We start from the raw sequence: 12,542 nt of genomic DNA, 5'->3' as shown, positions 1-12,542 counted from the left end.
GTCGGATTTAATATTACTATTCTAGAAATGCCACTTTTAGAAAGTGAGCATTTCTTTGCACTTAAATCTTTCTGTGCCTTACAATCCACGTCTGGCTGGGCTTGGTTGACAGCTCCTTGTGCATTCACTCAGACACACCCCAAACACAGGGTACTCAGCCTCACTTGCATACATCTGCATTTTGAATGGGTCTTCCTGGGCTGGGAGGGTGGAGGGCCTGCTCTCACACAAAGGACTGCCACACCCCCTACTGGGACCCTGGCAGACAGGATTGAACTGAAAGAGGACCTGGTGCACTTCTTAGCCACTCTTTGAAGTCTCCCCCACTTCAAAGGCACATTTGGGTATAAAACAGGGCCTCTGCCCTACCTCATCAGACACTTGCTGGAGAAGAAACCTGAACCAGAAACTACATCCTGCCAAGAAGAACTGCCTGGCTGCTCAAAGGACTCACCTGTCTGCTTTCTACAAAGGACTGCTTCCTTGCTGTTGGCCTGCTGCCTTACTGAACTCTTGTCTGGCTGTGAAAGTGCTCTCCAAGGGCTTGGATAGAGCTTGCCTCCTGTTCCCTGAAGTCTCAGGACCAAAAAGACTTCCCTCTTTCACTTGGACGCTCCGTGCGCCGACAATTTCGACGCACAGCTTGTTCCGCGGCGAGAAAAACGCCGCACACCGACGCTGATCGACGCAACGCTCTTGGGACGACCGAAAATCCGACGCACGGCTTCGCAAGGACAACGCCGCCCGACCTCTAGAGGAGAAATCGACGCAACGCCTGCCGTGAGATCGTAATTTCGATGCGCAGCCCCGCAGAACGACGCGCAGCCGGAAAACAAGCAGGAAAATCCACGCACAGACCCGGGACATCTGGTAATCCCCGCGATCCATGAAAAGAGACCGTCCGCGCGCCGGAAAACGACGCATGACTTCCCCGCGTGGAAAATAACAACGCAAGTCCGTGTGTGCTGGGGAGAAATCGATGCACACACCCTTTTTCCACGCACCTCTTCTTTTGTGGCCCTCTGAGGAGATTTTTCCACTCTAAACCAGGTACTTGTGCTTGAAAGAGACTTTGTTTATATTCTAAAGACTTAAGACACTTTGGCCCTCATTCTGACCTTGGCGGGCGGCGGAGGCCGCCCGCCAAAGTCCCGCTGTCAGGTTACCGTTCCGCGGTCGAAAGACCGCGGCGGTAATTCTGACTTTCCCGCTGGGCTGGCGGGCGGTCGCCTTCAGGCCGCCCGCCAGCCCAGCGGGAAAGAGGCTTCCACGATGAAGCCGGCTCGGAATCGAGCCGGCGGAGTGGAAGCTGTGCGACGGGTGCAGTTGCACCCGTCGCGTATTTCACTGTCTGCGCAGCAGACAGTGAAATACATTTAGGGGCCCTCTTACGGGGGCCCCTGCAATGCCCATGCCAGTGGCATGGGCACTGCAGGGGCCCCCAGGGGCCCCGCGACCCCCCCTACCGCCATCCGGTTCCCGGCGGTCGGACCGCCGGGATCTGGATGGCGGTAGGGGGGGTCGGAATCCCCTCGGCGGCGCAGCAAGCTGCGCCGCCTTGGAGGATTCAATGGGGCGGCGGTACACTGGCGGGAGACCGCCAGTGTTGCCGGTCCGACCGCGGCTTTACCGCCGCGGTCGGAATCCCCATTGGAGCACCGCCGGCCTGTCGGCGGTGCTCCCGCGGTCCTCCGCCCTGGCGGTCTTTGACCGCCAGGGTCAGAATGACCGCCTTTATATCACTTTTCAGTGATATCTCTACAATTTCCCATTGCAAACTTTATTCTTTTTGACCTACAATTATCCTGATAAATATTATATATTTTTCTAAACACTGTGTGGTGTATTTTTGTGGTGCTATATGGTGGTATTGTATAATTTATTGCACAAATACTTTACACATTGCCTTCTAAGTTAAGCCTGACTGCTCGTGCCAAGCTACCAGAGGGTGGGCACAGAATAATCTTGGATTGTGTGTGACTTACCCTGACTAGAGTGAGGGCTTTTGCTTGGACAGGGGGTAACCTGACTGCCAACCAAAAACCCCATTTCTAACAGCGGGGGAGACTCAATTCCCGCGGTCCATGCCATCCCCCCGCCTTTAGCATTTTGCACCCTACATGCAGGAGTAATTCTTTCATCTGTCTTCCTGCCTGAAAACAGATGAAAAGGCTGCTCCTGGTGAGCTGAAGAGCAGACTTTCCATTTGATCTCACTTGGCGGGAGCTATCAAAGCTTCTCCCAAGCGACAGCAGACAACTATGTCCTGAGGGTGGGCACCTTGGGACATAGGGAACCATCCCTGGACGAGTGGCAGTCCCCGGGGTCATTAATGGCTCCAAGAAGAGGGCAGCATGGCCCCCTCCTATGTTATTGCAGGGCCTGTCCCAGGGAGTTGGTGATCCCTGGGATTGAAAATGACATTAAGGGGGGCCTTGTGTCCCCCTCTCCATTCTAAATATGGGCAAGCCTTGGTAAGATGGTGGTCCCCGGGGCCATAAATGGCACAGGAAGGGTACCACATGGCCCCCATCCTCCTTTGAGTACATCATATTGTCCCAGGTAAGGTGGTGCTCCCCTGGTCTCCAATGGGCACAAGAGAAGAATCCGTGCACCTCTCATCTTATATTTTGGCCCAGCCCCAGGGAGGTGGCAGTCCCCTGGGCCATAAATGGCCTTAGGAGGGGTCCATGCATGGCCCCCTCAATTTTATTTGGCTTGCCCAAGGGAGGTGGCCATTCCCGGGGCTGAAATCGACCACTGGGAGGAGGCTGTGTGCACCTCCCCCCCCCCACAAAAATAGAAGGATTCGCCCCCAGGACCTAGCTCACAGGGGGGGGCAAGTTTTAAACAAGCATGGAAATCCCCACAGCAAAAATTAAGAACAATGTTTTTTTGGCTCCGGTGGGGTCCCGGGGACCCCACCACAAGGCCTAGGGGTCAAGGTATGACTACCCTGCCCCTTCTCCTTTTTTTACTTTAGTTTTGGGACTCAGCAGCGTCCAAGTCCCAAAATGGCCAGCAACACTTTCTGGATGAAGTGTTCACAGCAAATCAAATATCAGCATGGTACTGTCGGATCTAAAGGTGGATTCACGACCCTAGATATCTGTATCTTTTTTCTTTAAATATCTGAAAAACTACTGAACGGATTTACACCAAATAACAAAAAGAGAACTTTCTGGACCAAGATACACCTTTCTTCCAAATTTGGGGGATGAAAAAAAGGAGGGATCCCAAAACACATTTTCCTCTTGCAATTTCCCATAGGGATTTTGACATGACTACCATCCAAACCACTGAACAGAATTACAACAAATTTGGAAGAAAGCTAGATCTTGGTCCAGGAAGATCTCTTTTTGTAATTTAGTATTTAGCGTTATTAAAGAAAAAAGATTTATGTATATCTAGAGATGCGGATCCACCGATGTAGATACACCGATTCAAGCACAACAGCAATGCTGTGAGTGATTGGCCGCAACCTGAGAAAAAAGTTGCGACCAATATTCTGGACATGGGTCCTGGTGAGGAGGGGATAAAGCATACTATAGATTAAAAGGGGTCAGGATAAGAGGCATCCTGACCCTATAGGACTGATGGGTCTGATGTAACGGTCTCTGAGGGACCCCTCATGGGCAAGGAGTTGCCCAAAAAAGTTTCTATGGGATGCTTAAAGATTTGCAGATCCTCAGCAGTGCTCAGTGTGACCCCCATGTAAATCCATTACAGATCTGTGGATCCAGACCCCAATTAAAAAAAAAAAATGCACCCACTCACAGACTCACTCCAAACACACCCACTCACACACTCAAACCTGATCACAGACCCACAAGACCAGTACTACACTCAGATATAGACCCACACAACCTCTCATACACTCACCAATACAGCCACTCACTCACTCACTCACAGACCCACACAGTCACTCATACATCCAATCACATGCCCACTTATAGATGCACACACCACTAACACACCCACTCATGCATCCACACAGCCACTCACACATCCCCTCACAGACCCACAGCATTGGGTTTGGGGTTGGCTGCATGCTGGGGGTCTGTCATGATATCTTCTATGACATAATTGATAATATCACCACAACACTTGCAATAACTTTATTGATGATAAAACTGTGCATGCATAGGGTGCGAGTTATACGTTCTTGAGTTAAGGATAACTATAACTGCTGAATTTCTTAGTTTTTTTGTGTGTGTAAAATCTGAACCGAACTGTAATGTCTCTGTAACGTTTGTTTTCTTAGTGAATATATGTAGTCCATATACACACAGGCACACACATATATTCCACTAAGCAATCACTAAATCCCCAGGTAAAAATAATATATCATTTCTGATTGTTACTGAATATAATCCAAAATACAATCAGTAATCCTGATGGCTAGAAGCGTGGTCTACGTAACAGCGTGGACTTTCTATAGGTAGTTAATTTAATAGCATAAACAATTAAAAAGACATATTTGAGATAGCACCGTTATTGACTAGATTAAGAAAGAATCATCTTTTCGGCCAAAGAAAGATATATAGATGGTCTCCACAAGTTCAACATTCCCAGATGTTCTACGTTCTTTTTGATGCACTATGGGCCATATTTATACTCCGTTTGCGCCGAAATTGCGTCGTTTTTTTTGACGCAATTTCGACGCAAAACTAACGCCAACTAACGCCATATTTATACTATGGCGTTAGAGGCGAATAGCGCCAAAGTTCCCGGAATGTGCGTCATTTTTTAGCGTGAACCCCTTCCTTGCGTTAATGATATGCAAGGGAGGCGTTCCCGTCTAAAAAATGACTCCCAGGCCTTTACGTGGTATTTATACTCCCGGGCAAAAGAGACGCCCGGGAGTTGGCGTGACAAAAAACGGCGCATTTGCGCCACTTTTTAACGCCTGCTCAGGGCAGGCGTTAAGGGGCCTGTGGGCTCAAAATGAGCCCACAGGTGCCCTCCCATGCCCCCAGGGACCCCCCCTGCCACCCTTGCCCACCCCAGGAGGACCCCCAAGGATGGAGGGACCCACCCCAGGGACATTCAGGTAAGTTCAGGTAAGTATGATTTTTTTTTTTTATATTTTGTTTTGGTGGCATAGGGGGGCCTTATTTGTGCCCCCCTACATGCCACTGTGCCCAATGACCATGCCCAGGGGACAGAAGTCCCCTGGGCATGGCCATTGGGCAAGGGGGCATGACTCCTATCTTTACAATGATAGGAGTCATGTTGATGGGGGATGGGCGTCGAAAATAAATGGCGCAAGTCGGGTTAAGACGATTTTTTCGACGTAACCTGACTTGCCCCATTTTAAGACGCCCATGCGCCATCTTCCCCCTACGCCGGCGCTGTCTGGTCTACGTGGTTTTTTCCCACGCAAACCAGGCAGCGCCGGTCTGATTGCGCCGTCTAACGCCATTCCATAAATACGGCGCCCGCATGGCGCTTCAGAATGGCGTTAGACGGCGCAAAACTTTTTGACGCTAAACTGCGTTAGCGCAGTTTAGCGTCTATGTTGCATGGTGAACCAGGATTTCTCACTTCGTTGTTTTTCAGCAAGTAAACTGCATCATAGTAATGAGTGCCAAAAAGGACAAAAACGTATCCGAGTGTTCAGGGTGCTCTATAAATAAATGTGGTGCTCTTCACTTGCTAAATGCAGAACATGTTTTTGTAGAGTGTACCACAAGATGCTCGTACGTCATTTATAGTAATTAAATACCATATTTCTAACTTCACGTTTGAACATAATTATTGCTAGTCACTTGGGAGTCCTTAGGGCAGTAGTGTATGATGCAAGGTGTCTGGAGGAGAATATGTTGAAGGGACTTGTTAGCGTGAATTTGGAAGCATTTATAAATGTATTCGAGCAGCAGGTGTTTTGAAAACACCACCTCAGCGTGCTTATCACTGACGCGAACCTCTGTACAAGTCAGTGCGTGCCTAGTAGAACCTAAAATCATGTTCATGTGTACCGCTGTCCAGGAGAGGACTGGAATATTACCCAGTAGCAGTCATGGACAACGGTACTTCGGTTCGAAGCAAGGAACAATTGAATTCTACCAAACATCGGTAACCGAAAGTAACCCAACTGTTCAATTTTGCAGATCATTTTCCAAGCTCTTGGACGTGACTTTCATGTCTTTGTACTGTTGTGGCCTAATAGTTAAGCTGTGCAGTCAGAGTCAGGTGAGTCCCTCTGCCTTCGACCACGGGTCAGTTCTCCTAGCTTTTATCTAATGGCCGGGTGAAGATTTGGGGTGATGGTAATTTTAGAATATGAGACTTAATACGAAGTGGTATCCCTCTAACTGTCCCTTCCACAGAGCTGCCTACATCCTCTGAGCACTTCTTCTGATTAGTTTCAAGCATCTTGGGGCCAAGGAGGTAGCGTCAAAGAAGAAACCTCAAGTCTTGAGGCATAGTTACCAACTGAGTCCTTGCTACCAAGCAAATGCCATCTGCGTCACACAAGAACTCAGCGCACTCTTGTTTCAGTCTACATTCATAAAAGCTGAACCCAAAGGACTGAACTTCCAGGTGGCAATGGTAAATAAAATAAATTCCAGAGAGGCATATTATTTGTCTGATCACGAGAGGATTTGTGACTACCTCAGTTACAATCTGTGCTTGTCAGAAGCTTCAGTACTTCATTTTAAACCAATCAAGAGCCACGCCCTTTATTAGGAGGCAGAGGTACTCTGTACTTGTGTAACCTTCCTCTCCCAGACATTTAGAATAACTCAGCAGCATGGCAGATGTTCAGTGTGGACAGAAAGTGATAATCTCCACAGATGTGCAAAAGCCCGAAAGCACCCCTCGATAGCCTGTATATTGGTTAGTTATAACTGTCAGTTAATTGACCTGATGCATCTCAGAGGAGGTTGTACGGATGTCAAGATAACACTGCTGAACAAGGTATGTATGTATGCATGTATTGAGACTTATTTTGCGCAAACATGGCTGTGAGGCAACGGGATACTGTACATTACACAAAGGTCTGGATGAAAATCGTAGTTGGTGTGCATCAAGTGAAGGTTACACAAATAGGTTATACACTTCTAGGCACATGGAGATTAAGTGGTTTCCCCAGAATCACAATATGAGCCCAGTGTGAGACCAGTATTTGAACCGGGGTCCCCAGGTTCTAAAGGCGACAGCTGGAGCTGCTAGGCCACATCTCCTGCTCTCCTCTGGTCATTATAATATAGCTCTAAAAAACCTTACGGACCAATGATTTCTTTTTTGTGTTGAGAGACAGATGTTGTTCAATGAGAAAGCTCCCTCCACAGACTCGTCTATGAAAGGCCCACCCTGCCCGTGGAATCAGAGTGATTATTGTTGTGAAAAGCTGCACGCCCTGTGTGCTGTGCTTTTCTGCTTGATAAACATCCCATTACCTTGTGCACTGAGCTAAGGCAATCTTTTCTTCTAGTATGAAATTGTCTTTCACATCCATATGGTAACAAATACACTCAGCCTCCCCTTGTGCCCTTTCATCAAGTGTGGAGAAAAGCCGGAATAACAAGTTGCCTGATTCACCCAGTAAATACAGAAAAGGGAAAACACTAAATCTCATTTTTAAGAAGACTGTGCAATTTATGCTGTTTGAAATGTTGAAATTCCGAGTAGGGCTTACTCTTCAGGAAGCCACAGAAACTCAGAGATGTCTTCAATTCTCTCATATTTTGAATAGGTTAAGGTACCAACATACGGCACATGATGTATGAAATCACTCTTAGTTATGCTCTGTTTACCAATGAGAAATGGAGATGAAGTCCTTTGCGTGATACGCACAGTGCATCTGGCGAGTCAAACTAACATTTTTCTTCTCTGCTGTAAATTGGTGATTGCTGCGTCTAACACAGCTTGGAATTGCGGCAGGAGCCGCAAAGCTCAACAAAGGCGGGGATTATGCTTGATCATTGTTTGGAGCAGGGGTATTTTCCCAATTGAACATGTTCCAGTTCCACAGAGAGAGTTCCACCTACCAGCGTGTTTGACATTAGAAAGTGAGTCCCTTAAGACATGCACCACCATGGTTACCGTACATTGTTGAATGTCTCATGTGTGCTTTAAAATATCTACTCCCATGAGTCATCTTGCTGCTTCACATTTGGTCTTGTCAGTAAATGCACACTTTTGGGGGAGGGGGGAGGGGGGGAGATGATGCAGTCCCGACCTCACAGCTCCAAAACCATCCAGGCTACTTCACATTCATGAGCAGGAAAATTAGTAATCGCTGTGTGATTGAAGAGGTGGTGATGCCCAATTATTCCCGTTCAGAAAGCTATGTGGAGTCACAAATGGACCACTGGCAGCTCAGCTTCGCCTTTCTTCTGAATATAGACAAGCGGGTTCATTTAATAGGGCCAGTGCTAACTGCTTGCACTTGTCTCTTCAGGAGAATTCTGTGTTAGTGGCTAAGAACTATTCCCTTTGGATCTGAGGCCTACAATCTGTACCATCAAGATGAAATAAGGGGCATGTGCTCTTTCTATCTTAACTAGACAACTACACCCTCTTCAGACATAATAAACAAGTCGCCTAAAATGCAGGCACAATTAAGAATGCATATATTAATTAGCTCTACGTTTGTGTACCTCTTAACCAATTATTAGAATCTTATCTATCTTGTCCAAAGACATTGAATCTTAAGAATGATGATAAGTATTCAACAAACAGTTAACGCATCCAAGCGAGGTGAGCTGGACTTCAATGATATTTTCATACTTGGTCTACTGAGCGCATTCTTCCATCTTCTTCTTGCAGTACGACTTCATGGAGCGCCTTGACGGCAAGGAGAAGTGGAGTGTGGTGGAATCACCGAGGGAACGGCGCAGCATTCAGACGCTGATTCAGAACGAGGCTGTGTTTGTTCAGTATCTGGACGTGGGCTTGTGGCACCTAGCATTCTACAACGATGGAAAAGACAAGGAGATTGTTTCGTTCAACACTGTGGTCCTAGGTATGTCACTTTTTATTATCTATCACTGAATTCCTTACTCTGCCCTATTTGAACCATTCTGGCTATCTGACTACAGATGCTTTTAAAGCAAGCGCGTCATTAACTTTTGCTGTATTTATTAAGTCATTATCTGTGGGTGTTACCAATTATTGTTCTGGAGTACGTTTCTACTTCGAGATTCCAATAACAATTGTTTGAAATTTTGTTTGAATTACATCCCCTGTCCTGTCATCGCAATATAACTTGATATAATGGCAAGTCTCACAATGCATCACATGTGTAAATTCTGCTCCATGGTCCTTCAGCAAGTGTCAGGGTTGAGGTGATAGAATGCCCTGGAATTTGTCTTTACCAATCATTTGGGAAGTTTGGAGAGCATGATTGTGTGGCAGGAGTAGGGTAGCTACTTGTGGCGTCTCTATGGCGGAGGAATGTCGCCCCCTCCCCCGGGCAGCAACCACTGCAAATCCTTTAACAATGAAAGGATAATAAACTAAGTTTATTATCCTTTCATTGTTAATGGGGTGTGGCATTGGGGATAACAGAGATGAGGGGAGTGCACTGTGCACTCCCCTCAGTGCGCATGTATGTTTGGCCGGCTTTCTTGGGCCAAACACACATGCGCATAGGGCTCTCTCCAGCCCGGCACTGGGTTACCGGGCTGGAGAGAGCAGGTGCAGGTTCCCAGTCTGCCTGGGGGCGCCATGGCTGGGCGCTCCCAGCCTATCCTAACGCTGCTCTGAGCAGTGTCAGGATTGGCCGCAGGGCAGGCTGGGACCCTGTGTCTTTGAGGAGACGGAGGAGTGGTGGCGCAGCGCAGACTGGGGGTACGTTTTTTTATTTTATTTTTTATTGTTTTAACCCCCCATCTGCCCCCGCGTGCCACCCCACCCCCTGTAACCACCACAAACCACGGCTGGTAGCAACCTCACTACATTTTATAACAGACTCTGATCTCAGTCCTGGACTTTTAACATACTAATCACTACTATCTAAGTAGTCTAAGTAGTCAGTCAGGATTACAACACCCAGAATACACAGAAAAGCTCAGGTTTGGAAACTCTGCTTGTGATGACATATGAGATGGTAACTAAATAGATGGGGGCTTCTTCTGTGTTTTATGTTTTGAATCATAGCAGGGCTTTTAATAATGTAAGATTTTGTGTGACTCTTGTTATGACTTCGCCTCCCAGGCACAGGGCAAGACTGGGGAGACGGGCTGAGTAATGGAGAATGATGGAGCTATGCTGTCTCCTACTTCAGATATGGTGCACAGCCCCAGAGGAAAGATGAATAGTTTAAAGGGGATAGGGCCTAAAGTTGTGAGTTTTATGTTTCCCAGCCCTTTTGCAAGACTGAAGAACATCTTCAAGGGTGTGATTGACTCATGCTGCAGGTTTCAATTCTAGCCTTTGACGCAGCTGGGAACTAGCAGTATTTCTCCTGCCTCCTTACTGAATTATGGAAAGGTTAAGGAGGGGTCTACAGACAAGCTCTTTTTGGACAGGATGAGGGCATCTTGACACAAGAGGCTCTTGTTGCTCATCCCTAGGACAAAGCTTGAGAGCAGAGCTGTTTTACCTACCACGGAGGGCTTTTTCATAAGTAGTGACACATCTTTTACACTGAACACAGCTTAAAAGAAGAGCATGAAATCAATTTTTTTGCATTTTTATTTGCAGTTCACAAATTGGGAATATGATTTTTAGCCATGTCTACCCTTTTTGGATTGCCCCGTTCACTTCTGTTGGTGTGGCGTGTTCACATTGGCTTATTTATCAGCAAGAAATGTATATGTATATTTTTCAGCTTGTCATTCGAGAACCAGATAGGCTAGTACAGTGGTTCCCAACCTGTGGTCCGGGGACCACTGGGGGTCCGAGAAGCCTCCTCAGGGGGTCCGCGACTGCTTAGAAAATAAAAAATATTAACAGATTAAAAAAGTGTATATGAGTAAAGTGGTTAAATGTACATCTGAACATTTCAAAACTTATTGTAAATGTCAAGGAATATGAGGTTGGAGACTAAAAACTAAATTAGTAACCTCAGATTGATTTGTGGGAGCAGTGCAGGGGCATCAAACAGAATATAGTATGAGCTGTGTGTGGCTTCAGTTGAATTTAGAAGAGCTCCAGCTTTCCTACTAAAATTACATTTTTTTAATTTATATTTGTTTGCAGAGCCTTTTGAAAGATGTAAACCATACCGTTGATTTGCATGTTTGCTTCTGTTTTACTGTACCCTCATAATATTCCATTTAGAAGGTTGTGTTTCTTCTTTCGCTGGTCTATGTGCAAAGTTTCAATTGTGATTTACTAATGTTTCAACTTAGGTATGCAAGAAAGACATCTGTGGACATAATATCCAAGACCATAGTTCACATAATCTGTAACTGCTTGATTTTCTGTTCATAGATGGAACTTAAAAGCATGGATAATGTGCATATATGCCATACTTAATGCATTGCTAATGGGTGCATTGGTTGCCGGAAGGATGGGTTTACACAGCAGAGGGTGGCGTAAAAAATGCGTGGAAGTGCCATAAAGTGTATTGATAGCCATTTACCAGTCATTTACCAGGGCCATTCTGACCCTGAAACTCAAGGAAGCGTATTCTAAGAAAAAGTTGGTGAAAGATTGCCTGCAGTGTGGCACCTTTCCTGGACTTCATTGTGGTGTAATGGAAGTATAAAAATACTAATGCACAATTTGGACATTCCGACTTTTGCAAAAGTAGAGCCGAAGATTGTGAAGACTCATTGGAAAATTTTAACATTTACTATTTCCTGGGAGTAAAATTCTGATGTTTTGCTTTGAAACTTCACTGTTAGGTTCAACATTCAGGTACAATGTCTTTAAATACAATTTGGCTAGAGTTTCGTTCTCTATTTGAATTTTATACATCAGAAATGGGGAAAATATGCAATTATAATGTGCAGTAAAATGGAAGCCGCCACTATTCCCCATTCCAAAATTCATAAAACTCAGGACGGGGAAATAAAATCGACCTTGGGCACAGAAATGCACATCGTACTGTGATTTATTTTCTCAGGATAGCTTTTTTCCGGCTGCAAAAACAGCAATACTCAAAATGAGATGATTACATCTGAACTTTTTTTTTTCAATTCAAACCAATTAATTGATTATTTTGAATGGAGAGAGTCAAATGTAATGTCTTTGTAGATCGTTTTACTCCCTTGGCTTTAATACCAATAACAGTCAACCTCTGACGTCATTTTTTGGTAATTATCAAAAAGCTTTCTCTCTTCCTAACTAATATTCTTCAGTTGTTGCACTTATTTTTCAGGTTTGCAACAAATATTACACGTGCGTGTTTGCTTGTTGAAGTGCAAATTGAACACCTGTCTAAAAAGCTATAAAAAGTGGAGATGGTTTATGAGGCAAGTCTGCGTGTACTTGCAAATTATTAATTATTCATTTCGGTTCATTTCGGTCTTTATCCATTAATATACGCAGGGGTAAGGTAGGAGTCAGAAAATTAAGAAATATTTTATGCACTTCAGTTTCCCTACATAAAAAGTAGAAACGTCTTCCATCGCCATGCCCTG

General features: G+C 45.7%; 1 protein-coding gene across 1 annotated transcript in view; it reads left to right on the top strand.

Moving 5' to 3' along the window:
- The window catches only part of TENM2 (teneurin transmembrane protein 2), a 1,257,685-nt gene that overhangs the window by 892,248 nt on the left and 352,895 nt on the right, over positions 1 to 12,542 (top strand). The window contains exon 8 of the mRNA XM_069199351.1: positions 8,779 to 8,974. Within this exon, the coding sequence (XP_069055452.1) occupies positions 8,779 to 8,974 (196 nt within the window). The remainder of the gene's footprint in view (positions 1 to 8,778; positions 8,975 to 12,542) is intronic.

This window comes from Pleurodeles waltl, chromosome 7 (genome assembly GCF_031143425.1).
Source record: "Pleurodeles waltl isolate 20211129_DDA chromosome 7, aPleWal1.hap1.20221129, whole genome shotgun sequence".
In the NCBI taxonomy this organism is placed as follows: domain Eukaryota; kingdom Metazoa; phylum Chordata; class Amphibia; order Caudata; family Salamandridae; genus Pleurodeles; species Pleurodeles waltl.
Note: the sequence above shows the minus strand (reverse complement) of the source record. Positions and strands in the feature narration are given on the sequence as shown.